Genomic DNA, 26,938 nt, shown 5'->3' on the forward strand with positions numbered 1-26,938 from the left:
TCCGGCTGCTCCGTGCAGAAAACGTGCAGTCAGCTCGTGTGGTTGGTCACGCGCGGGGGCAAACAAACCGAGCACCGCACGGAGGGAGAGAGAGAGAGAGAGAGCTGCTGTCACCAGCGCTGAATTCAAAGATTAAACGCAGGGGTTCAAGGAGACTACGAGGAGGAGGGGGCATGCATGCATGCACTGATCTGTAAGAGTAGATTTTCTTGTTTGGGTTTTTTTTTTTTTTTTTCCAATCCAGGGAACTGAAAGTGGAGAACTGCTGATGAAGCTGCAGGCGCACTGAGGCGCTGCCTGGATTGTTTTTGCGTCTCACTCCCGGCATTGTTGCTCGTGTTTCCCGGGATGGAATAATTCCCCTTTTCGCTTTCATCCAAGGAATACCTGCGATCCTACTCTCATCGCTCTCCATGGTGCTCGAAGGGTAAGCAGAAACCGAGGTGTCAGTGCATTGTTTGTCATCAGCGCACGGATCTTCTCCACGCCTTTGTCCAATCCGGTGATTCTTTATGCGTTTGTCACCTAAAAAGCAGTGATGCACATTTGGATGCATAGAAACACAACCCCCCTGCCCTTTTGCTTCTTGTTTCAGCAGAGAGATGGACGGCATCGGGAACACCATGCAGAAAAAGGCTGCCGAGCTGGAGCGTCTGGCCGAGGTGCTTGTCACCGGGGAACAGCTCAGGTATGTCGGTCGGTTCAGCTCCAAGTTCTCGTAGAATTCACAGGGTGTAGCGTCCTACCTTGTTTTTGGCAAAGTTTGTGGTACCTTTCGTGTGATTTGACAGCTTTAATAGCAAGGAATTCCTAGCAGTTTTTAAGTTACTATGCATGCTCATGTCAGCATGTTTTGGGTACATGTACAAGGCCATGACAGTAAATTAGGGAAGCGGGTTTTGGGAGGATATTTGACAGCAGGTTAATAACCATGCAGTCATGTGGCTCCCTCCCCATGCAAACGGGTACAGCAGCCTGTTTTTGTTTTTTTGTTGTTGTTGCTTGTTTGTTTTTGTTTTTTTGCCCCACTGCACCATGCACAACCAAACAAAGACATTAGCACATGCATAACCTTCCTCATGCACGCTGCTGCTCCTCACCTCCACTATGTAACGCATTTTCACGTTACTATATCACTTTAATGTCCAGAATCTGCAGGATCCTGCTTTGCAGCATTCATTTCTGGTGCTCCATCTATACAGTGCCCTTTGAGCACCACAGAGAATGATGAACTTACTAACCCGGTGTCATTATCAAGCCCTGCCCATTCATCCTATCAGGGATTTGTACCAACACTGCAAGCAGTGTTGTTGACATGCTGTACCCTTTGACCCACTGTACTGTAAAAAAGAAAAAAGAAAAAAGAAAAAAAGACTACATAACCAGCAGTTCATTCACTACTTCATACCCCCAGCAATGAATAGAGGCCCAGTTGGTAAAGCATGGCATCAATGCCTGGAATTTCAGCCCCCAACTGAACTATATGGAAATATGTGGCTAAAGTATGTTTTTGTGGTTGTGTTTTGAAGTATGTTGCTTTCTAAAGAACCACAAGCAGTATCACTTCAGTCTTCCTAAAGAGATTTAACAGTTTGCTTGCAACAGTTTTCCCTGTTTATCATTATATGCTCACCATGTGTGTGTGTGTCAGTGTCCTTGGCACTGCTGCACACTGAGATTGCCAGCTGGCATTGTGGTCAGTGTCAGTGAACGAAAGGTTGGTTGTGGAGGCTGTTCCAGGGTCTCCTGAGATGCCGCTGTTCTGGGGGAAAGGACTCAAGGTTGTGGCTTGTAAGACTTGCTCTCTGGCCTAAATCTTAATTCCTGACAGTTTTAAAGATGTCTTTTTGTCCCTGCTTTGCTTCACGCTTGAACAGTTCAACTATTTGATGGATTGCAAAAAAAATTGAATATTATAAAATAAAATGAAGTTGGTACACATATAGATTTTGGTGCCACATAAAGCTGGTTGGCTGCTTTATGGATGGACAAACACTGGGGAATAAATTGAATTTTATCTGTTGCCATCGCCAGGTCAGCGTTTCCCATACTATGGATAGTGCATGAATAGAAACCAAAACTGTTCTTGGCTGCTGTTTTGTATGTATGTATACATATAAAAATGACCTTCAGTGAATATAGTAAACATTATTTATGCTTGCAATCAGCAAGTTAAATTGCCTTTGTGAGCATTTAGGAATGCTGACGTTAACATTTAGGTTAATGCGGTGCAGCGGGTAAGTGCAGTCTCCTTCAGTGGCTAGTGTGGCTATAGAAAGTCGGAAAAATTGTGTCAGGCACTGTCCTTTATTTCTAACACTCTGCGAAATGAAAACATGGTTACTGTTTCAACCCGTTTTCATTACCTCACTGTTAAATCCTGTGGCCACCGTATAGTTACAGTACAGGGCAGCCAAAAATCACGAATCACTACTGTGCAAAGGTCTCGGGCCACCCCCGATTTCTCTATATGTTCACTATTTTCTTATTTCTTAAGGACATGACTTTAAGAGACTTTTCATCTGTTCTGGATAGTTTGGGGTGGTTTTTTAGGATCACCACTTGCCCAGTTTTCCACACCATGCTGCAAAGTCTTCAGCTAATAACACCTTGTTGGTGCACAAGCACAATTTTATCTTTGGCATTTTTCATATATTTAACTAAAGAAATGCAAGCAAAGCTGGCTGGTAATAGCACAGTGCCTAAAATACAATTAAAATTCATTCTTGGCTAAGTTTTCTCTTATGTACAGTATTTGTTTTATACTCGAATGACTCAAAGGTCAGTGTTAAGTAGCTTCACAAACAAAAAAAAAAATTGTCCGATACAAGGACTAGAGTGAAAATGAGGGTAACAAAGCAGCCAATGTCGAAAGAAAATTTTTTGAAAGACCTTCAGAAAGCCTGGAGAACTATTGCTCAAGACCAATTAAAAAAAATACAATTAGGTCTGGCTCCTTGGAAGCAAAATATAAGGAGATAAGGGATGCAAAAACCTTTGGACAGCACTGTAGCTTGTGAATATTTGTAATTAGTTTTGTTTCATATTATTAATGACAGAGTTATCTGATTAAACATGACCCATGGTCCTTCTTGGTTTCCCTTCGCTGCATCCTATTTAAAAAAAAAAAAATCCTGGAAACACTCTTACACACGGGACAGTTTAATGTCTGACATTCTCCTTCTGTGTTTGGCTGCAATTCCTTTGTTTCTTTTAGCTTTGTCCTGGAGTGTTTGCTCATACCAAACGCAATGAGAGATTTAAAAACGTCACATTCCCTTTCAGTCTGAGAACCGCAGCATTCATAAGTATAAGATTACACTTTGCTGATGAGAGCAAGCAGAGCCCACACCTTTGTTAGCTCACTTTATCATGAGTCAAGCTCATGGAACATGAATGACACAGTTTCCGTTACTGATAACAGCAGACTGTTTTAAAATATGTTATCACTTGTTTGTGCTCTATCGTGTTGACTCCTTGTATCACAAAACAGATCAGTTTCAGGCAGATGGCTTAAAAACAGACAGAGAAGCAGCTATATGGAAGAACAGGCACATGCAGCTGTTGTAGTAAGTCTTGTGACCAGTTCATAGCTGTGAATAGATAATGTGTTGCACTGTGGCTGAGTCTGATGGTTATTAAGTGTTCATGAATGCTTCCAGCCTGGGAGTCGGCATGCCAGTAGGCAAAGACTCTTTGAGAAAAGCTTCTCCCTGTTACTGTGTGATTCAGCACAAGTCAAAGAAATGAAACGACTTTGCTTTCTGCTTCCTCTCCAGTTGAATTTATGTGAGGATTAGACCGGAGCTAAATACACAGAGAGGATGATGTCAGCATTGCATGGATGCAAAGTCTCCAAGTTTTTCAGAGGAGCTTGTTTGCCCATCGTGAGTCTTGGCAGTAGAGTTGGGTCGGCTTGGACTATTGCTGTCATAGCTAATCCGGCGTGATGCTAGCCAGCTGCATACAGACTCAGCATGAAGTGGAACTAGCTAGCTGGCGGAAGCTTGGCTAAGACTGGTGGGCTGTTTCACAATACCTAGGTTCAGCTAGAGGTCACTGTGAAGCCTGCACATGAAGGATCTACACCAGGGGTGCCAAACATAAAGCCCGGGGCCCAGAATGAGCCCAGCAAAGACTCAATAGCTTTAAAAAATGTGAACAAGTGCATTGATTTTTAACTTTTTAACTGTATTTTCATAAGTTTTAATAATAAGTTTTCCCATCTACAGAAAAGTTATTAAATAAACAATTAAATGACAGAGAAGTTCTTATTTTTCACTATTTACTATAGAAATGTGCACATTTGCTTTTTTATAGTGCGCTCACATTTTAAAAACAAGAAACTTGAAACTTCAGATTTTATGTATGCAGGACAGTGTGGGAATGGGTTACCAAAGCTTATCATGCAGAAAACCGAGATGTACTGTTGAACTAACACTTTGATTATCAAGAGATCTCAGGGTTTAAATGTTTATTTAAATGTTTTTACACTGACATAAGGAGGAGTTTCACTGGTTTGATCTCAAGATCAAAGTGGGCGGTCTCTGGCCCATGATGTAACTTAAGTTTGGATTGAGAGGTTCATCATGTGATCATGCAGTCAACCTTATAAATCCTTGCAGATAGTGTTTGAATACTGTGTTTCATCTCAAACCAAAAATATGCATTTGCTGTGTTTTCATTCTACTTTAAATTTCAATTGTGATACCCTCACATTGATAACCAAATCAGGACATGTAGTCAGCAACATATGAGCAAAATGAGTGTAAAATGACACACCATGCTGCTCTGGTCTCTCCTCACTGTTATTACAGTCTCTTTATAAGTTACAAAATCAATGCATCCTTTCAGGTGCAAAACAAACAACAACAACAACAACAAAAAACCCAATTTCTGGTGTAATTTCTAAGGAATTGTGCTGAAGTCAGATTTTCTTCCCCTCTCCTACTTGTTTACAGGCTGCGGCTCCATGAGGCGAAGGTGATCAAGGACCGGAGGCACCACCTCCGGACTTACCCGAACTGCTTTGTAGCTAAGGAGCTCATTGATTGGCTGATCGAACACAAGGAAGCTTCAGATCGAGACACGGCCATCAAGATTGTGCAGAAACTTTTAGACCAGAGCATCATTCACCATGGTAGAGCTGTGTGTCTGTGAGAAAGTGTATGCGTGTGAGAGTGGATTTTCCATTTTCTATAACAGCAAGGGTCTCTCTCTCACCCTCTGTTTTCTTCCTGACATTTTCTGGGAACAAGCCGTCCCTCTTAATGGATGATTCTCTGGGTCTCCTGGCCAATTTGGCTCCAGTGGAGCGTCTCATACCTGCTTCACATTTGACCACTGACAGAGGCCTTTTTCCTCTTAAGTTATTACTTAGACAGAGCCAACATATAGAAACTAGTCTATGGATTAATGAATAAATGTCAAAACCCAGTCTGTGATCCTGTAACGCTTCTATACAGTCTGAAAGAAAACATCAGGACAGCTTTTGTTTCTCTGTGTGCATCTGTGTTTCTTTGCATGAAGACAGCGTTTGCCTGCATTATACGCTTTGGGTTCTCTCAGTCACTCTCTAACAGCCGCTTCCTGTAGTGGTTCTTTGTCAACAATTGTCCATGTTGTTATTTAGGCATTGTTTGGGGGTTTTCGTTAAAGCAGTTTCTTTTAAATGTCTCCAAATTCTGCAGAAATTTACAGACTTCATGATTGGAACTGGTTTTGATGAGAGGGTTCTTTAGTGTCACCGTGTTACTGCAGTATCACAGAAAGGGAAGGGAAGGAATTCCATTACATTTGCCAAGTTTGTTATCTTGGACTCAGCGATGAGCTGATTAGAATTCAAAAGTCAAAGGGCCAAGTCACTGTGACCTCATAAGCCATAACTCAGGAATTTATGGGCTGGGTGGTGCTATAGCTAGCTGTGTTGGCAGGTGATATACTCGGGGCTAGAATCCATGTCACAGGGGCCTGGATTCAAGTCTGACCCAGACCATTTCCCCTCAAACTCTCCTACTCTCTGTACCATCTTGTCCAATGAAGGTTAACATGCCTAAAAATAAAATACACCAAATACTTATTATGGAAAAATTGGACACAAATGTTTGAAAAACATAACTTGAAAATTAAAAAAATGTAAGAGCCACTATGATATGTTAATGTTTAACTTAGAAAGTTATAAGTGCTGATCATAAGTCACCAAATGATGACGGACATCATTCAGACATGGTTTGAACTGGTAGCAAGAACCTTTGGTCTTCTTTCGGTTGTTCACCTTTGTGGATCATCTTCCTCCATTTCACACTATCCCTAGCATCCTCTTCTGTCACATCATCTCTCTGCATGACCTCCTTCAATACCTACATGGATCTTCTGTGATCTTCCTCTTTTCTTCATGACTAGCTGTTTCATCGACAACACGTATCATTGTCTTGTATCATTACGTAAAGCTACTTGAAATACTACCAACATTTATTTAGAGTCTTGAGTAACTTGACCCAGCTGTCTTAGCTAATTATAGGCCAATCACCAACCTTTATTTTGTCTCAGAAGTTCTTTAAAGAGTAGTTGTATGACCTCTGTGGTTGTCCTGCTTAACCTCATTGCAGTGTACTACACTTATGACCACAATAATTTATTACAGTGACTAGAGCATGCCACAAGTATTACAAGGTATTGTGCTGCAGTGGTTTGAATCATAAGATAAGATAAGATAAGATAAGATAAGATAAGATAAGATAAGCGTTATTAGTGCCATATGTGGGAAATCTTTTGGTCACAGCAGTAAGTACAAGTTTAAGAGCAGTAAAAGTTAAGAAAAACACAATAGGATAGGGTAAGATAAAATAGAATAGATACTATACAGCAATGTAATAGACTCCAATTTGTTAATGTAAATGGAGCTTCACACACTAAGGTTAATAACGGAGGTTAATAATAACAATGGAGTTCCACAGGGTTTTGTGCCTGGACCAATTCATTTTACATTATACATGCTACATGTATGCATTTTACATGTCACCGTTTGTAATGGCAGCCTGTGTGGAGGGAGGAAGAGGACCCAAATGCAGACACTTGGAATGAAACTATAATTAAACAAAAAGCGAGCCGTTTATTTGTGGCTGGGAAAAGGTACTAAACAAAAGGTAGATGCATGCACACTTAGGCAAAAGTTCAGGTGACAGACAACAAAACCTTGAACATGATAAAAACACGAACATGAAAAAACCTGAAAACATGACAAGAACTCAACAGGCAACCTGACACTGAACAAAGGATGATAAAGGACTTAAATACACAGAAGGGTAATGAGGGAAGCGGAAACACACGGAGAACATAGCTGACACATGAACATGACGCCACAGGGGAAGCAAAACTAACTATTATACGCAAGGAGAGGAACATGGGAACAGATAAGAGGAACGAGGCACAGACATAACTAAAATCATACATAGAGGAGGAGAGACTTACACAGGAAACAGAGCATGGATAAAACTTTAACTAAACAAAACCTAATTAAGGCATACTAATAATAACACTAGAACTTACCATTACTCTAATACATCATAAGAAATCAGACATACAAAATAAACTCAAAATGCTGGGTCACAGACCCACCGCCATGACATAGACAGTATTACTGGAAGGCAGAGCATTCATTTTTATTACTACTCCTCCATCCACGATCCTCCGATTTCCAGGCCATCTGAATCTTGGCCGTTTGTCTCCAAACTGCTCAGCCTGAGATATCCCACTGACGTACTCATTTCTGTCTGCCAAAAATGAAGTTTAAGCTAGTAACTGAGTTTGGACAGACAAATATGTAAACCCCATCTCGGCTGGGTGGGAGAGTAAACAAAAATGTGGCAGTGTTTTTGCAGATTAGCCCTTTAATCTAACTTTCTTTGCCTCTTTTTGCGTTCAGTGTGTGACGAGCACCGGGACTTCAAAGACATGAAGCTGTTTTACCGCTTCCGGAAGGATGACGGCACATTCCCGCTGGATAATGAAGCCAAGGTGTTTATGAGGGGCCAGAGGATCTATGAAAAGTATGAACAAATAAACTTTTCTGTTTTACCTTTTTTAAAATGTAGCATTAAGGATACTGTGTTGCATTTAAACATTTGCTTCCACACCAAGTGCTAGATTAGAAGAAGGTTCAGACCAGGAAGTCTCTGTGTAAAGGTGACAAAATATGCTCTCAGTAATTAGCTTCCCAGTTGTGAAGTTTTTTTGTAGCCAGCAGAACCTGAGCTGATCAGTCAATTTCAGGGATGATTTTCTAGCTTCTGGATTGAGCTAATTTTGCCATTTACCCTTTCCCAGTGTTAGAGTCAGATTTACTAAACAGGACAAAATAGCATTTAATGTGTGCCATCCCTAAACAGTGTTCATGGGTGTGGTTGGTTTAACTGGTAAGTCACAAAAGTTGCACTGTTTGCTAAACACAGATGCAGTTAAATTCATATACTAATTCAATATTTAAAAACATTAATACATATTGTCACTATAAGCAGCAAATTGCATGCCACAAACGTTAGTAAATCACTTTACATACTTGATTTAAATATTGCCCTCCCTATATTTTGGCATTGAGAAACCGTTCCCAACGATTACACGTAATTTTTCACTGTGCTCTTTTTGTAAATACAGACAATACTTTGTTTGGTGCATGCATTAGTAAATCTGGCCCTTAACACTAAGCAAATGGACTTCTGGGTCAAGCTTTAGTTATAAAACAAACTCAAGAGTAGCATCAATTTCCCGATTTGACTCCGAGGTAGATGAAAAATTTCCCAGAATGTTAAACCTCTGGTGCATAATGTTAAGTATACCGCAAATGAATTCTCTGATCAACATGATGTAGTATCTATATTATCTGTGTGGCTCATTTTAGGCACAGCAGCTCAAACTAGCTGCTTGTCAAACCTGTTTGTGAAGAGAAGCCGTTCAGAAGAAAGCTGATTTACAGGAAGGGTCATGGGAAGCAAAATTACTTGTTTTTTTCCCTCCCAGAAACTGTGGGACTGCACCGAGGCTCAGAACAAGATAAATTAGGAATATTTTGTGCTCTACATCATGCAAAGCCTCTAGTCTAGGCTTGGAAATGAACCTAGTAGGTCATCTTTAAAGACCGTAGCTGTGAAAGCATTTGATAGCATGAATGGTGAACTGTGACTTTATGTTGATATGTGGTTTCAGTTTTTGGAGCTTCATGGCTACTTGGAAAGCTGTGCCACATTCCATCCACACATTTCCTGTCGTCCTCTGTATCTCTTTGTTAGTCCATGTCATTCTGCACAGCATGCTGATTGAGTGCATCTGACATACCACCCCCATTAATTAGAAAATTTGTCCTGCTGCTGAATTCGATTCAATTAGATTAGAGGACACTGCATTGAGCATGCCTGTTTTTTGTGATAAAAGCCTGCAAAGTTAGGAAAATTAGAGGATATAGAGATGAGTCATAGCTTTATTTAGAGGAGCGCTTGGGTTTAAAGGGGCGATGCCACAAATAGCATGATTAGCTCTGTAACCGTGTTGTTTTTCCAGTAAATAGGAGACTAACAATTTATAAATATAAAAAAACCACCAAACTCTTCCTTTCTGCCTCTCGCTTGTGTATATGTGGCATTATTTTTTTGGACTCATGCACTGTAGTCGTCCTGTGCCGCTTTTAATTTGTACACAGTGGCATACTGTTATTAACAGAGACCTATTTCTTATGCGTTCCTGAGACAGCACACACATACACAGTTATTGCATAAGAGAAAGAAATATTCCAAGGGGAGACATCTGTCGTTTCAGCCCTCAAAGCTATGTGTTTATGTAATCACCGCGGTGCAGTCCAGGACACACACATGCACGCACGCACACACACTTATCCTAGTGGTTGAATTGCTTCGCTGCTGCACTTATGACAAAAACAATCTCTGTGTCTCTTGTGCTCGAGTGCAAAGTGCACTCATATCCCACTGAGGGAAGGTTGTTGTCCCTACGCTTCCTGTTTTCATAGCAATCTATGATTTAGTTCCTGGTAATCACTTCACTTGTAAACACTACACAACTGGAATGAATGAGACTTAAGACACACAAGAACCAATCAGTTATCAAGTTATCAAGCTGTCAGGAATGTGGTTTTATTATAAGGCTTCTATACAGCACATCGTACCATATAATACTTTGATTCGTTTATTAAAAAATTCTTGACTCATCTCTAAAGTGCCCAGGATGTTTCATCCTTATGGCCTCGGGGTTAGGCTCCCACAAGTTTGATAAGTGGATATAAAAATAGATGATTGAAACATCCTTATTTCTAGATGAACAATATTTTCTATAGAAATTCGTGGTTGCCAGAGGGTGCATGAGGCATTTTTAGTACAAGAATTATCCGTTCATTAATTTCAGTTATAGTTTGCCAGGCTAGCACAGTAAAATAAGATGGAAGACATTCTAGCATAAATCTTTTTTTTCAGTGAAGACACCTGTCATGGGATGGAGCTAGAAGAGGACCCGAATTCAGACTCAGAGAAGAATTAACTCAATTTGGTATTTATTTTAGTTGTGACAGTAAGTCCATATTACTGTAGGAAATACAAGTGCAGGTGAAGAGAATCTAACCAATGAGACAAGAGGAAGCAAAACTAAACACAATACACACGAGACTAGAGAAGAGACAAGAAAAAATAACAAACCCCTACACAAAGTAATCACAAAGCAAAACACTAACTGAAACCCAAACCCCAGACTAAAGAGAAAGGTCCAGAATAAACAAACTAAGAGCCCAAAGGAGCATCAAGTAATAAAGACTTTAGTGCAAAACCCAAAGTGTTCGGTCAAAACTTCAGGATCATGACAACATTTCATCACACATAAAAAAGAAGGCTTTACTAACAGGATACTGCACAAAAGTCTTGAGCCACACTTTATTCCCTTACATGCTGCTTTAATTTTTTTTTTCATTTTGGCTGCTTTTGTTCACTCATTTTCAGTGCAGTCCTTGTCTCTGACTATTTTCTTAGTAATGGTTTTTGTCTGTTAAGCCACAAAACACTGAGCTATGAATCATGCAAGCATAAAACTACCACCTAACTCAAGGGATGAACCAGGGTTGTGTCTACACATACCCGAAAACTTAACAAAGGGCTAATTTTACATGGTATCTTTAGGCACTTTGTTATTATCTGCCAGTTTCCCTCCTATTTCTATAAAAATGCCAACGAGAACGCAGTTTGGCAGATAAAAAAATAGTGTTTTTATTCCAACAATTTGCTCTGTCATGGTTTGGGCTGCATTTCAGCCAGTGATGTTGAAGATCTTGGCAAATGATAAACTCAGAAAGGTGCCGTCAGATTGTGTTCCACCATGCAATACAAACTATAAAGTGTCTAAATTTGCAAAAGCGTCATATTTCAGCATGACAGTGATCCCAAACACCAATGCCAATACAGTAAAAGCATACGTGGATACATAAAAAGACAATGAAACACCATGAGACATCCATAGGCCTCCTCAGAGCCCAGACCTCAACATTATTGAAGCAGTGTGGGATCATCTTAATAAAGAACAGAACAAAAGGCAGCCAACATCTAGAAATCACTGCACCTACTTCTAATTTTTCCAGCAACATATATAAAAATGGTTTGGCTCAAGACTTTTGCACAGTTCTGTACATTAACATAGCTTTGATCTGTTTATCTGCCCAGTAAAACCATGACAGTGTGAGAGTGAGCATGAAGAACAGCTTTCTTATAAATCTGATGCAGCTCAGTGGAATTCAGCCATTAATAACTTTATTTTTACACTAGACTGTCCCACACCCAGTGTTGGGGAGTAACGGAATACATGTACCGCCGTTACGTATTTAAAATACAAAATATGAGTAACTGTATTCCGTTACTCCCCAACACTGTATATATATATATATATATATATATATATATATGTATATATATATATTGTAACGTTCACAAGAACCAGACGTTTGGATCTCAGTTTGTCCGTTTATTCGGTAACACAGGCAAACGGGCCGTTAACTCCGGGGAGAGTGCCCTCGTACCGCACCTCACTTCAGTCCCGCACAGTCACGCAACAACAAGGACCCCCCTCCCCTTCCTGCACACATTAACTCCCTTTTTCCTGCAGCACAACCAAACATGTATCTTAAAGAAATAACAACAGAGTGCAGAGATAACCAACATGTCACTGTAAAATAACATTTAACCATCGTTACACTGCCCCCCCAGCAATAAGTTCCTCGTCCCCGAGGGAACAACACAGTCTCTGAGGCGGGGTGGTAACCTGCGTTCCCTCCTTGACCTCCTGAGCCCCTGGGGTGTACACGGAGCTTCGGGGCTTTGAGGTGAAGGGTCCAAGGGAGGGGAACGCCGCTCTGGCCGGGGGTCCTTCTGTGCAGGGTCATGGGAGCTCTGTACACGTCCCTCAGGGAAGGAGGGGAGGGACTGCCCTCTATAGGGGGCCATCCGGTCTCTGTGCAGCGCCACTTTCCTCCCTCTAGGAGGCAACTGCACCCTGTAAACAACTTCCCCCACTCGCTCCAGGACGCTGCAGGGCCCCACCCAGCTGCAATCCAGTTTAGGACACCGTCCTTTCTTTCTCTTTGGGCTGTAGACCCATACCAGCTCCCCAGCACGGAAGTGCCTCCCCTTAGTGGTGATGTCATAATTCCTCTTTTGGCGCAGGCCTGCCTTCGCCAGCTGCTCCCAGGCGTAGGAATGTGCAGAATCCAGCCGGTCCTGCAGCTTCCTTGCGTAGTCCCGGCCTGGTGGTGCCTCTGGCGCGTCCGGGGGCTTCCCAAAAGCCAACTCTGCAGGAGTTCTCAGCTCTCTCCCTAACATGAGCAGGGCAGGCGTACATTGGGTGGAGTCTTGCACTGCCGACCTGTAGGCCATGAGGATAAGGGGAAGATGGTAGTCCCAGTCCCGTTGGTGTTCTGAGGTAAGGATGGCTAGCTGCTGGGCCAGCGTCCTGTTAAACCTTTCCACCAGTCCATCGCTTTGGGGGTGAAGTGGGGTGGTGCGGGTCTTCTTAATCCCAAGGCGTTCACACATGGCAGCAAATACCTTGGACTCAAAGTTACGCCCCTGGTCACTGTGGAGGGTCTCTGCTGTTCCAAAGCGGCTGAACATCCCCTCCACTAATACATCAGCGACAGTCTCAGCCTCCTGATCTGGGATGGCATATGCTTCCGGCCACTTGGTAAAATAGTCCATGGCCACAAGGACAAAGCGGTTTCCTCTGTCTGTACGAGGAAATGGGCCCATGACGTCCACAGCTACTCGCTCCATTGGAGCTCCTGCTGGTTGCTGCTGAAGCTGAGCCCGGGACTGGTCCTGTGGCCCTTTGTGCGAGGAACATGCATCACAGCTGCGGCAAAAGTCCTCCACATCCCTCCGCTGCTGACCCCAGTAGTAGCCCTGGCGGAGGCGGCGGAGGGTCTTGGAGATCCCAAAGTGGCCGGAGCCAGTGCTCCCATGGCAGGCTTCCAGCACAGCTGACCTCAGCGACCTTGGCACCACAACCTGCCACCTCTCCTCCCCTGTGGCAGGATCCTTCCAGGCACGCTCCAACACCCCCTCCTTCAGCCTGAGAGCTGCAAACTTGGCCCACAGCCCCCTGGTACAGACGGAAAACCCAGTGACCTCATCCCAAAGGGGTTGCTCCTCCCTCTCCAGCCACTGCAGGACTGGCAGCAGGTCAGTGTCTTGTTCCTGTCGTGCCCTCCACTCCGCTGCATCCACCACCAGAAGAGCCCTGCAGGCGAGCTGTGTTGCTCCGTCTATTGTTGTGAGTTCCCGTTCTATCTCCTCTCGCTTCTCACAGTAACGGCAGCCAGCTGCAGCACATGGGCGGCGAGAGAGGGCGTCTGCGTTAGAATGGTGCGTCCCTGCTCTGTGCTCCACAGTGAAATTGAAGGCTTGGAGCTCCTCCAGCCAGCGAGCCACCTGTCCTTCTGGCTCCCTGAAAGACATCAGCCACTGGAGGGCGGCATGATCGGTTCTGATAACAAATGATGTGCCACACAGGTAGTACTTAAAGTGTCTCACCCCTGCCACCACGGCCAGCAGCTCTCGTCGTGTGACACAGTAGCGCCGCTCACTCCTGTTCAGGACCCGGCTGAAGTACGCCACCACCTTCTCACCTTCCGGCCCAACCTGCGACAACACAGCTCCCAGCCCCACATTACTTGCGTCAGTGTCCAGGACAAAAGGCAGGGTGGGGTCAGGGGGGGCGAGGACTGGGGACTCTGTCAGCGATCTGCGGAGGGTGTTGAATGCCTGCTGACAGTCCTGGGTCCAGACGAAGTCACGGTCCTTCTGCAGCAGGCGGAAGAGTGGTGCAGCTATAGAGGAAAAGCCCTTCACAAACCTCCTGTAATAAGACGCCAGTCCTAGGAAGCTTTTGAGCTGTTTCTGGTCTGCTGGTGTGGGCCACTCAGTAATGGTGTGAATTTTTTCCTCCAAAGTGCTGATGCCCTCATGACCCAGCTTGTGGCCCAGAAACTCTACCTCTCTCCTCATGAAGTGGCACTTGTCGGGGTGCAGCTTCAGGCCTGCAGCCGCCACCCTCCCCAACACTTGTCTCAGGGCATCCAGGGCAGCATCAAAGGAGCTCCCGTGTACTAGAAGATCATCCAGGTAGACCAGACACCGTTGCCGTGGGACGCCAGCCAGCACACTGTCCATAAGCCTCTCGAAGGTAGCAGGAGCGTTGCAAAGACCAAAGCTCAGGACTTTGAACTGCCATAGTCCCCTGTTAGTGCAGAAGGCTGTCTTCGATCTGGATTCAGGGGACCCTGGCACCTGCCAGTAGCCACTCCGCAGGTCCAGGGTGGAGAACCAGGAGGATCCGGCTACTAAATCGAGAGACTCATCAATCCTGGGAAGGGGGTAAGAGTCCTTTTTTGTCACTTTGTTGAGTGGTCTGTAGTCCACACAGAAACGCATCCTTGGGCTTTTTTTCTTAGGCACCATCACCACAGCGGAGGCCCACGGGCTATCAGATGGCTCTATGATGCCCGCCTTCATCATTTCACACAACTCTCTGTCAGCAGCCTCCTGATGAGCCAGGGGCAGGCGGCGGGGGCGCACTTTAATAGGGTGGGCATCCCCGGTCTCAATGACGTGCTCTACCAAATGTGTCAAGCCAACATCACTTTCTTTCAGGGCAAAAATGTCACTAAACTCTCTTAGTACCTGCCATAGACTCTCTTGCTGCTGTGGAGTCAGCCCCTCACAGTTCTTTGACCAGATGCTCCTCACTGCTGAGAGCGTCTCCTCCTCTCCCGCTTGCTGTTCTGCTGGCGGGTCTGCAGGGGTCTCCGAGGTGGAGGTGGACGCTGCGGCAGATGCTGGGCAGACCGGGGGAGGAATAAGCTGCACCTTCTTCCCATCAGGGAGTACGAGGAAGCCTTTGCCTAAGTCCAGTACACCACCAATGGCTCGCAAAAAATCCAGCCCAAGGATGCAGGCGTCCTGCACGTCAGCCACCCAGGCAGCATAAGGCACACCGAGGTCCCCCACCTTAAACTGGAACACTCCCCTCCCTCTAATTGGGGCCAGATCACCGGTCACAGTCTTAAGTCGCACATTAGTTGGTTGCACAGCAGCTCCGGCTGGGACAACATCGGGTCGGACCAGCGTTGCATTGGACCCCGTGTCCAGAAGGGCCGTACAGGACACCCCCGCAATCATCACTGGAACGTGGCAAAAGTCGCCAACCTGGGTCCAGCCCACAGCGATGACCGCACCGGGCGGAAATGGCGGTGGTGTGGGGATGTTGTTCTCCCTGGCCCGTGTACTCCCACCTACACGGGCCCGTGGGCGTTTCCCTGAACCGCTGCAAGCTTGGGGCACTGCCTGATGAGGTGTCCGACTTGTCCACATCCCCAGCAGCTCTGTGGTCGGCGGCGTGGGCCAGCCCGAGGGGAAGGCGACTGCAGAGAAGCCATCTGAACCAAACTGCACAGGCCCGCTGGCATCTCCATCTGCTCCACAGGTGCTGACATAGCCCTCACCACATGTGTGTCATCAGCGCCCCCAGAGGATCCTGCAAGCATCTCCCTCTCCAAGGCTAGCTCCAGGGCTGCACTGAGTGTGGCCGGTCGAGCAAGCTGAGTTTGCATACGGAGCTCTTTAGGGCTCAGGGCCTGCAGGAACTGGTCCCGAGCTAACTCCGCCTGCACTGATGGTGGCATGCTGTCATACGCCCTCCGGCAAAGACACTCGACTTCATGGGCCAAAATGCGAAGGGGCTCTCCTGGCAATCTGCGTCTGTTGTGGAACTCCGACCTCAGCAGCACTGGTTGGTTATACTGGCCGAAGCGTCTCTGAAGTGCCCCAACCAGAGCATTATAATCTCCCCTTTGCTCCTCGGTCAGCAGCAGCAGGCATGCAGCTGCATCCTCACACAGGCACAAAGCCAATTGGAGAGCTTTATGTTCCTCAGACCAGCCACCTGCAACAGCTAACAGCTCAAACTGTGCAATAAACACTTCCCATGGCGTCTTGCCGCTGAACTTGCTGGGCGCCGCCATGTTTGTTTACATCACGTGACGGCGCGCCAAACGAGGTCGACTCCTTCCCGCCGGAATCGCGGCCGCTGTGCGAAAAGTTCCCGAGCCTAGTCAAACCTGGAGAAAATCCAGCTTCAGCAGACAGCCGCAGCGCCGTTTCCCTCACTCTATGGGCAGGCGAGTGCGGACGAACCTCCCTCTCCTCCGTCTCCTTCTTAATCTTGCTCGGCAACATCCTCGTGTCTCGTGACGGTCAGCGTCGCCAGCAACAGGGTGTCGGGCGTTTTCGGGGTTTTTTTTTTTTTTTTTTTTTTCTTCACTTCTGACACCAGTGTAACATTCACAAGAACCAGACGTTTGGATCTCAGTTTGTCCGTTTATTCGGTAACACAGGCAAACGGGCCGTTAACTCAGGGGAGAGTGCCCTCGTACCGCACCTCACTTCAGCCCCGCACAGTCACGCAACAACAAGGACCCCCCTCCCCTTCCTGCACACATTAACTCCCTTTTTCCTGCAGCACAACCAAACATGTATCTTAAAGAAATAACAACAGTGTGCAGAGATAACCAACATGTCACTGTAAAATAACATTTAACCATCGTTACAATATATATATATATATATATTCCGAATATATATATATATATATATATATATATATATATATATATTCGGAATATATATATATATATATATTCCATTACTCCCCAACACTGTGTGTATGTATATATATATATATATATATATATATATATATATATACAGTGTTGGGGAGTAACGGAATACATGTACCGCCGTTACGTATTTAAAATACAAAATATGAGTAACTGTATTCCGTTACAGTTACCGTTTAAAAAGGTGGTATTTAGAATACAGTTACTTTGTTGAAATAAATGGATTACACGGCGGTACTTCCCTGTTTCATATTGTCGCGGGTCAGGCGTGTTTGGGTTTTGTTTGACAGCTACGTTCTGTTGTTCCAGGCGGCAGCATTACGGTTGCCATGGTTACAGGGGGACGCTCTCTCTCTGCGTGTTTCCTGGGTGAGAGAGCCCTTTTTGTTGTTGTTGTGCTAAGCTAATAGGCAGAATGCTACCGGTATAGCTCTACAGAATGTAGCATCATAGGCAGTGTAGTCCGTGCTGCAGGGAGAATGGACTGCCATACACGTTATGTGTCTGTGAGCGAGGGAGGGAGAAAAAGGAAAAGTACGAGCTGTCATGAGCAAAAACGGGAGCTGGAAGCATGTAAATATAATAATAACCACTGCAGCCAAGAAGAGTGCCTGACGAGCCCAGTTGTAAGTAAGCTATTAAGACTCGACAGTACACCGTGTTCGTGTTTTCCTCCAAAAACAATAAGTTCCGTTGGAGCAGCCTTTCAACGCCTCTCTCTGTCTCTCGCTAGCAAAGTTGACCCGGACAACAAAGTAAAGCTAGTTTTCGGCTACGAGCCCGACACAGAACCCACGGTATTAGCCAGAGGTCCCTTTACTAGGGTTCGGAGCCGTGGACCTTCAGTAACAGTAATAAATCACAGCAATAGTACATTCATGTAGTTGTAAACAGCATGATAATATATTAAGTAATCCAAAGTATTCAGAATATGTTACTCTCATTGAGTAACGTAACGGAATACGTTACAGAATACATTTTGGGGCATGTATTCTGTATTCTGTAATAGAATACATTTTAAAAGTAACCTTCCCAACACTGCCCACACCACTGTACAAACTACATGACCATTAGGTGTTACATAAAAAGTTTTTTTTAAATATTTTTTTTATGTGTTTTTTCCTTCAGCCAGTTTCACATCTATTTTTTCTTCTACTGGAAAATAAACAGTTCTTGTCACACGTTAATTGATCTGTGATACCATCAACTGTCAAAACAACATAAACAACATACTGCAAACAAACCACAAGAAGAAGTTATTTTGATAGAAGTTCCTAAGCGACAGAGGGGACACTTTAAAACGTTGTTTATCATGTAGCTGTTTGTGCGTGTGTGTGTGTGCATTTGCACTCTTGTTGATTATGTCCAAATTTCTACAGAATTTAACCTCTTCCTCCTTAGAGACCCCTGATCAGGGTCAAAGTACCATCCAGAGTTGCAGCTGAAAATGTTTAGGTTCAAAAACATCAGTGTTAGTGACTCGTTGTTTGACAAAAACTGTTTATTCTGTCATGTGCAATTTTGATTAATTACAGTAAAATATTATATGATGAGTGTCTCATCTGAAGCACCCAAACCGCACAGTTTTGGAGCCCAGAGTTTCAGAGGATAATCATGCTCATGTAGATCTCTGATATAATAAATTACCTTTGAGTAGCTGAATTCAAGTGGCTCAGGTGGTAGAGCAGGCTGCCCACTGTTTTCAGGGTTGGCGGTTTAATCTCGAGCTGCCTTTGGCAACAGGTCATATATAGGATGCACCTACATGCTTAATTTGAGCCTTTTTGAGATTAGCCTAACACTGCTCTATCCTCACATACATTCACACCTGCAGTAGTTTCTGGTAGCCTCACTGGAGCACCTGTGAGTTATGTTCTTTGGTGACGGATAGTGGGTTTTCTACCCATTGGTGCACACACAACAGTGTTCAGTTACTTGGTTTTCTTCTGCTTATGCTGTTTAGGTTCATAGGGGGCTGGAGCCTGTTCAAGGGTAAACTCTGGGCAGGATAAAGGTCTGTCGAGCTAACGCAGAGAGACGCAGTTATGAATGTGGAAACCCTAACCTAATGCATGTCTTTGAACTCTGGAAGGACGCTGTGCCAACATGAAAATTTGACAGAAATGATTTCATTTGCACAGCTTTGATACAGATCACCTTAGCCAGCATTTGAGATTTAATCTAGGTACATTACAAGATGTAAGATACAATCTCTTGTCTGTGCGCTGCTGTTGTCATTCCCCACGTTCATGCAGGTGTTTTTTTCATGTTTTTTCATCACCGTTTGCCACATCAGTGCGTACAGACAATGAGATAAGGGCAGGCAGCGATGTTTGTTGATTTCACAGGACTTATCAAGTCTATAAAACACACCAGTTTCAAAAGCAGAGACTGCTTTTCATTCCCAAGGCCGCCCTTCAGTCTGAGCCTGGTCAGCCTCAAGGAACCACAGCGCTCACTCAGTGTACTGGCGGTTTTACATGTTTTCTACTTCAGCTGCAAATTGTATATACTTTCCGTTATTGGTGACCATTTTTCCGCATTCCAGACATCCATCATGCTTAACCTATATTTTGTTTTTTTTTCTTGTCAGATACACACAACCTTTAATTCCTTAACATACCAGTCATAAGTTATAGCTGTGAGTGTGGTCACTGCTTTATGTTTGCGAGGAGATGTGACATTTCCAGTGATGGAAAATCTTGTTTTGTTTCAGTAGGAAGTCGTAATAATAAGTGATTAAAAGAGGAAGATTCATCAAAAAAGGAATCAAACTTTTTAGCATGGAGGCAAAAAAAAAGAAGATTGGAGTACAGTATTGCAAAAGTGAACTTATGTCATAGTAAAGGTGTTAAACTAATTCTTCATTTAAGAGCCTGAGATTAGGACTGTAGAAGTAAAGGTTATTTGATATGACAAGTTGGGGTTTTTTTTGGCACTACAGGGTGTCGTTCACATAATGTGTTTGCTACACAGTCTGTGTAAAGGAAGTGCATGCATTTAGTTTATTAAGCTGTAAGTAGCCACAACTGCATAAACTCATAACTCCACAAGGTCCACTGGAGCATGCCCAGTGGAGAAAAGTGCATCCGCCCCATTCAGCCCTTGCACGCTACTACATAAAAGAGAGAAGTTGATCAGCAACTTATAGCAGGTGAGCCAATCATTCCACCTGGCACTGCTCCCTGAATTAATCTGCCCCACCTGGTATCCTGCAGCTCAGCCAAAAACCACACCTCACTGCTGCAATCCCATTTATATTCTGTGATAGTGTGACTCATGATAAGATGGCAGGTGGGTAAAGTAAGTAAAATAATTCATAGCACCTTTCAAGATAAGGGTCACAAAGTGCTTCACAAAAAGAGGAAATAAAAAAAACCCAAAACTAATAATAAACTACAGCAATATCCACTAGTTAAAAGCAAGTCTATACAAATTAAAATTGAAGCTGCTCTTTGAAAGTTGAGTCCACAGATCTCAGTGGAAGAGCATTCATAGTTTAGAAGTTGCAACCTTGATGCACAGTCTGTTTTAGTTTTCAGTCTATAACAAGGAACCACCAACAGGTTTTGGTCAGAAGACCTCAGGGACCTGCACCTTATATTTGGGAGAAAGAGTTTGGTAATGTAAACAGGCATTTGACCATCCAAAGCTCTGAACGTGATCACCTAGATCTTAAACTGGTTTCAAATGAGACAACTTAGAGGACCTACTAAGTACCCTCACAGCCACATTTTGGACCATCTGTAGGTGATTCAAAGATGACTTACTGAGGCCAGTGTACTAAAATAGTCCAATTGTGAGGAAACAGCCATGAATAATCATTTCTAATTCTGATTTAGACACCATTCGACTGAGGCAGTCACACACAAGGCTATTAATGTTTATCAAAATGAAGAGCCTAGTCAAATGTACATCATCAAATGTTCACCATAGGTTCAGTCGTTTTATTCACAAATACACAAGGTTGTTGATCACAGTGGGAACAAAGCTGTCAGGAACACAAAAGAGAACCAGTCTTCCCAGTGTAGGTGAAAGACACTTAGCTGTCACCCAGTTATTTATAGCATCAATACAGTCTTGAATGACAGATATTTTTGCAACATTTGTTAGAGAGAAAGAAGTATACAACTGGATATCATCTGCATAACAATTATATGAGATGCAAGATGTGTCTTAAGTGGTTGTAGTGCAAACAGAGCTGCACCTTGGGTTTACACCACATGACAAAGTGGCAGATGAGAACATAAACATGTCAGCAGCAACCGAAAAAAATCTATCTGAGGTAAAAAAGAAAACCGTTCTAGAGATGATTCAGAGACGCTCACTTAAGACCTTAACCTGCCAATCAAAATACTGTGATCAGTTATGTCAAATGCTGCTGTTAAATCCAAAAGTACAAGAACAAGATATTCTCTCTTTATATTTCTCTTAGAAACCCTAAGAAGAGCTAAACCTTGGACAGGTCATCGGCCCATCATAGGTGCAGACCACCACTCACTCTCTTGTTTGCACCTACAGCCAGTTTAGAAGGCCAGTAATCAGCACGCCTTTGGACTTTAGGAGGATGCCCGTCACACAAAGATACATTCAAACCAGTTAGGTTCTTGTGGGAGACAGAAGTGCAAACCACATCACCATGCCCATCTTACATAACCATTAGTGTTGCATCCTTTAAAAGCTATTCTTTGGCCATAGAGTCATCACTACCCCACCCATATGAAAGACTAAATTTAAAAGCAGGGAAATGCCAAGTCTCAGTGTTTGTCACTCGGAGTTAGGTAAACTGACTGAACAGACACTCTGAGTTCATATCAGGGTCGTGGTAACTCCTCTTGTTCCACTTAATGCTGCCATGATCCATTTATATGTGTATGCAAAGTGTCACAGTCCTTTCTATTACTTAAGTGGTTACTATTCAAAGTTCAGTTCACTTCACTGAGCCTGTCCCTTGGAGCTAGCATAACACGATCTGTTGACTTTACCTGTTAACATGGATTAAATTGCATTGTGTAAACAGATCTTGTGGAACATTGTGTCCATTTCTTTTAACAGCATGTTGTGATGTTTGCTGCTAATGTGAGCCATAGCAGTTTATTCCAGTAAAGCCACCAATCCTTCAAAATTTTGCATCTAAACCAGCCAGTGACTTTAAATGACTAAAGACTTGAGCAACACCGGGCTTGCACTTGTTCTATATTTCACTCAACCCAAAGGTTGAAATTTGAGGCTAACACTATGTCCCTGTGGGCAACTCAGTGACGTCATAGTTCTTCTCTTGACTAGTTTCGGTTTTCTATGGATGTCAGTCAAAGTTTAATGAACCACAGTGAGAGCATGGATGTGCTTTTTTTTTTATAGAGGCGGCTTTTCACATCCTGCACCTGAGTTGGATTTCATTTAGTTTTCCATTTACTTTCATTTCTTTCATTAGCCTCTCTATTTGTGTTACTTAGCACAGAACCTGTTCTGTCAGGAGACTAATGGTTTTGTCGCTAAAGCTTTCCAATCAAATATTAATTTGTCTCCATCGAAAAAGAGTAGGAGGTTTGTCTGTGCCAGGTAAAACTTGCCTACTACATATACTGATTAATGATATACTGTGGATTGCCTATACAAAAAGTGAATAAATAAATGCATGGCAGGAAATGTATTGGCATAGTTGCTCTTTTCTGAGAATTAGATGAGAGGGCCACTCTCCAATGATAGCAATAGAGTCCATAGCCTAGCTTAGAATAAAGGCATGAAACAGAGACACAGTTAACCTGTCAGTATGTTTAAATCTCATTAACTTACATATTATACCAGTGCCTTTTTGCATTTGGGTTATGTTGCCAATTTCCTGGCTGAGTATAGTTGCACACTTGTCTGTAGAGGTTTGAACAGCTTTTTGGCTTTGGTTAAGCCAAACTAATCAGATGGTTTCTTTGGAAATAGTTAATAGTTACTACACAGACATGGGAGTAGCATCTTCTCTTCTAACTCTACAAAAAAAAAAAGAAAAAAGAAAAAAAAAAAGCCCAGAGTAGCTCTCGTTAATATGTCTGTCATCTCCAGATTCGGGTTTAATCTCATCACTGAATCGCTGATCCGGTAGGGACTTACGGAAACTGTATCCTCCATAGTTAAATTAATATAGCTTTAAAGATGATCCCATCACTAGTTCTTCTGTCCTGCTTGGATCAAATGTTAAGTTAGTGGCTGATTCTTAGTCTGGAGCCAAATCCCCCAAAGCTTTTGGATGTATCTGATGTTGAAATTATTACTTCTTTGAATAAGTTCTTTGAATATTATGATTATTTATACAAATCTCCAAACTGCTGATTCATTCATACATGATATCTGTGTGTAATACACAGTCCAGGCTGTGATATTAACTGCTCAGTGAATGATTGATGAGCCACTAAAACTGAATGTGGGAATACGTTTTGTGCAAGCAGAACAGGACCAACAACGTAGAAAAAACATCTTTGAGGCTGTATTTCATTTTAAGCATGTGTTTTGACATGCATATGGCAGAAAGCCCTCTGTAACTTGCACAGCTCTTTGATGGCATTGCTTAAGTGTATAGGCTGGTGAGTGCTTGCGTGTGAGTGACAGGTGTGAATGTGGTTTTGAGAAAGTGGGAAAGCGAACGAGTCGACAGTTCTGCCCGTTTTTGTTTGAGTCTGTCACCGGGTGCCACTCAGAACCTGTTTAATGCAATCCTTGTTTTGTTTTTTGTGTTTTTGTGGAAACTATATTAAATCTTGTGCCTTTACATCCAAAAAACAACCCTCCATTTATCAGTGAAGCTTATCCAGAAGGTTTGCCTCAGGGTACTTACTTTGTAATCGTGTAGGTTTGATATATGAGGTTTAAGGAATGGCTTGAATTTATGCACACTGCTCATGTGCTAATCTGGAGACAGCTACAGCACAGGCTTTGTGCATTTTGAAAGTGAAGATTAGAGAGTGAAGGAATGACCAGAGTTGCTGGTTTATAAGGTTTTCTCCACAGGGAACTACCTCTGAAGAAAGTTTACTTTTCATTCAACCAAAGGCTCGTAGCTCCCATAAAACCTTACTTTATTTTCCAACAGCTAGGTGAGACTTTTATGTAAAATCACTGTAACTTTAAATAAATTTGCCCCACCTTACCTTTTAATGTAAATTTAAAAATGTTTTTAAAATGGGCATTTAAGGATACTGACATACTGCATCACCGATGCTGAACACCACGTGCACCAAATGTGCCATTTCATCTCGAGTGTAATGAAAAGGCTAAATTTCCTCCCTAGTGCAACACCCCACTATCACTTCTTTCCCTCCGTCTCCACTTCTTTACTCTGTTCGCTCTAATTTTCTCCATAGATTAATGAACACAGAGAACAACCTACTGCAAACCAGAGAGGAGGAAGGCAAGTCGTTTGAGCGGACGCTGGTAGCCTCAGAGTTCATCGATTGGCTGCTGCAGGAGGGGGAGATGCCAACCAGGGAAGAGGCTGAACAGCTGGGGCGGAGGCTTCTTGAACATGGGATCATCCAGCATGGTGAGGATGGAGTCAAGGGAAGGGCCTTGTTTCCTCCTGTCATTTGGTTAATCAGTACAATCATTTATCTCCCTGTTGAATTGGTAGTCAGCAAAGGGTTTACCAGTTTACCGTTTTAGTGTCATAGATATGTGGCTGCCGACCTATTGCACGCAATGGCGGCGCCATCTTACAATCCGACCATACATACATTACACAAAACATCACATGGGGAAGACAGGTCAGAGAGGTATAACAATGGAAAATGCACCACATGAGGAAAGATAAGGAGAAAAAAATAACTCCCCCCAGACTGAGCTCCAACAGGGAGAACAGAAAAAAACACCTCTGCACATAGCACATGAAAAAACTCTTAATACACCAAAGAAACACATGACAAACAACAGGGGTGGGTGAAGGGTGAGAGACAGCCAAATTAGACAGTACATCCGGGCCTGCATGCGCTGGTCTCCTTGATCCACTGTCAGCATCGGAAGGGAATAAGCGTCGAAGGCGTTTGGAAAGGGAGGGGGGATGAGTTTGTGCATATCAGTGTATATGTATGTGTGGGCGTGTCCAGAGTTCAGCTGAGACAGTGTCCTTCACTCAATACATTACTTATAGAAAGTAATTACTTGCATTGGGGCATTGCTCCATTACTTTTGTGCTATTTTGCACGGTCTGAGATGCAGTTTCACCCATGTGATTGCCAGTTAAATGTATATTATTAAACTATATATGTGCCTACATAGCAGTACAAGTCCTCTTCCTAATGAGAACACAAGCTCTTTCACTTCATGTACTGTTAGTTGGTAAAAAACACATAATACTGTGGCAACAGCGTTGCTTCCATAGAAACCCTGTTACCTCTGCTTTTGTCACCTGCTGGAAATCAAGCTTTTGTTTCTTGCATGGTGCCGAAATACACTCAGCTTGAGAATCACTTTCTCCGATGGAATATTTGCAAAGTTCTTGGAGAGATTTATTGCCATATTCCAAGCAGCGGATTGTTGTTTCTGGCCTTCGCACACTTTGCAGTTTTCAGTTGGAGATCACTCTTCTCTTCCTCAGTAGCCTCAATGAGATGAGTATAAGCCAATGCAAATAAATGTTTAATAAATCATACAGATAACTGAAGAACTTATGTAAAAGAAGTAACAATGCAGTTGACATGTGAAGCGTGTGTTTTTTTGTGAGGACCCAAATGCAGACCACAAAAAATGAAAACAGGAATTAACTGAAAGCGTGCCGTTTATTAAGGCAGATATACCCAACGGGGAGAAACATAAAAAACAAACTAAACAGAGGAACGCCTGAACTGGGGGAAAAACTTTAGAGAAATCTGAGCATTAGAGAAACCCTGAAAACACGGGAGGGACACAGGAGAGCCACGGGTAAAGCAGATGTGATGACAAAGGTCGGGGGAAAACTCACACAATATATACAGACAGGACGTGATCAGGGGAATTGGAAACAAATGGGAAACACAGCTGATACAACCGAACATGATGCCACAGGGGAAGCAACACTAAACACGCTTAACATAGACCACGTGACTGTCAAAATAAAACAGGAAGAAAGGCGGACTAAGACACTCTGACTTAACAAGGGAACAGGGAAGTGACAATGGGAGATGAGATGTGGACAAGACAGGCTGGGGAGGCACGGAATAAATGTGAGGAGGTGAACGTGGGAGCTAAATGGGGAAAACCCAGACATGAGGAACAAACACATGCACATAAACAGAGATGAGGTGAGTTTTTCCGAAAGGTCGGTTTCAACTGATTTAAAAGTGCTTTTGCATGTGAACAAATTTAATGTTTTAAACACTTGTGTTTGTGCAGACACAATTTTGTGTGGAGGGTAATCGATGACATATACATTCATATCGTGTCCAGTTGTAACTGTGCGTTTAATACCTGCTAAAGTGTCACTGACATTTTCCTGAACATGCTTGACTCACACACTGTGGATGTCAGTATTTTTCCAGGGGGTTTGGTTCTGCGTTTGTTGTTCAGGGCTTCCATGACAGGTTGGCATTTTGCTGAATGATGGTTATTTGGACCCTGAATGAGTTTCTGCTGGGTCATAACTGCATCATGAAATTTCTCTGGTTCCCGTCCATGTCTGATTTAATTTGGCTTGCTGCAGAGAGATCACATGACCTTTGTATTTTCATTAAGGAAAATATGTCTTCAACAGTGTTGGGGGTTGTCATG

At 43.4% G+C, this 26,938-nt stretch overlaps 1 protein-coding gene across 2 annotated transcripts in view; it reads left to right on the plus strand.

Moving 5' to 3' along the window:
• deptor (DEP domain containing MTOR-interacting protein) overlaps positions 1-26,938 on the plus strand; it is a 42,143-nt gene continuing 15,205 nt past the window's right edge. Inside the window, exons 1-5 of one of the 2 annotated variants that reach the window (XM_087847999.1) lie at positions 1-427; positions 596-688; positions 4,962-5,140; positions 7,925-8,048; positions 24,562-24,740. In XM_087847999.1, coding sequence (XP_087704125.1) covers positions 414-427; positions 596-688; positions 4,962-5,140; positions 7,925-8,048; positions 24,562-24,740 — 589 coding nt within the window. In that variant the 5' untranslated portion in view covers positions 1-413. The remainder of the gene's footprint in view (positions 428-595; positions 689-4,961; positions 5,141-7,924; positions 8,049-24,561; positions 24,741-26,938) is intronic. The other variant, XM_087848000.1, reaches the window with a different exon arrangement.

This window comes from Neolamprologus brichardi, chromosome 11 (genome assembly GCF_056152115.1).
Source record: "Neolamprologus brichardi isolate AB-2024 chromosome 11, ASM5615211v1, whole genome shotgun sequence".
Classification (NCBI taxonomy): Eukaryota; Metazoa; Chordata; class Actinopteri; order Cichliformes; family Cichlidae; genus Neolamprologus; species Neolamprologus brichardi.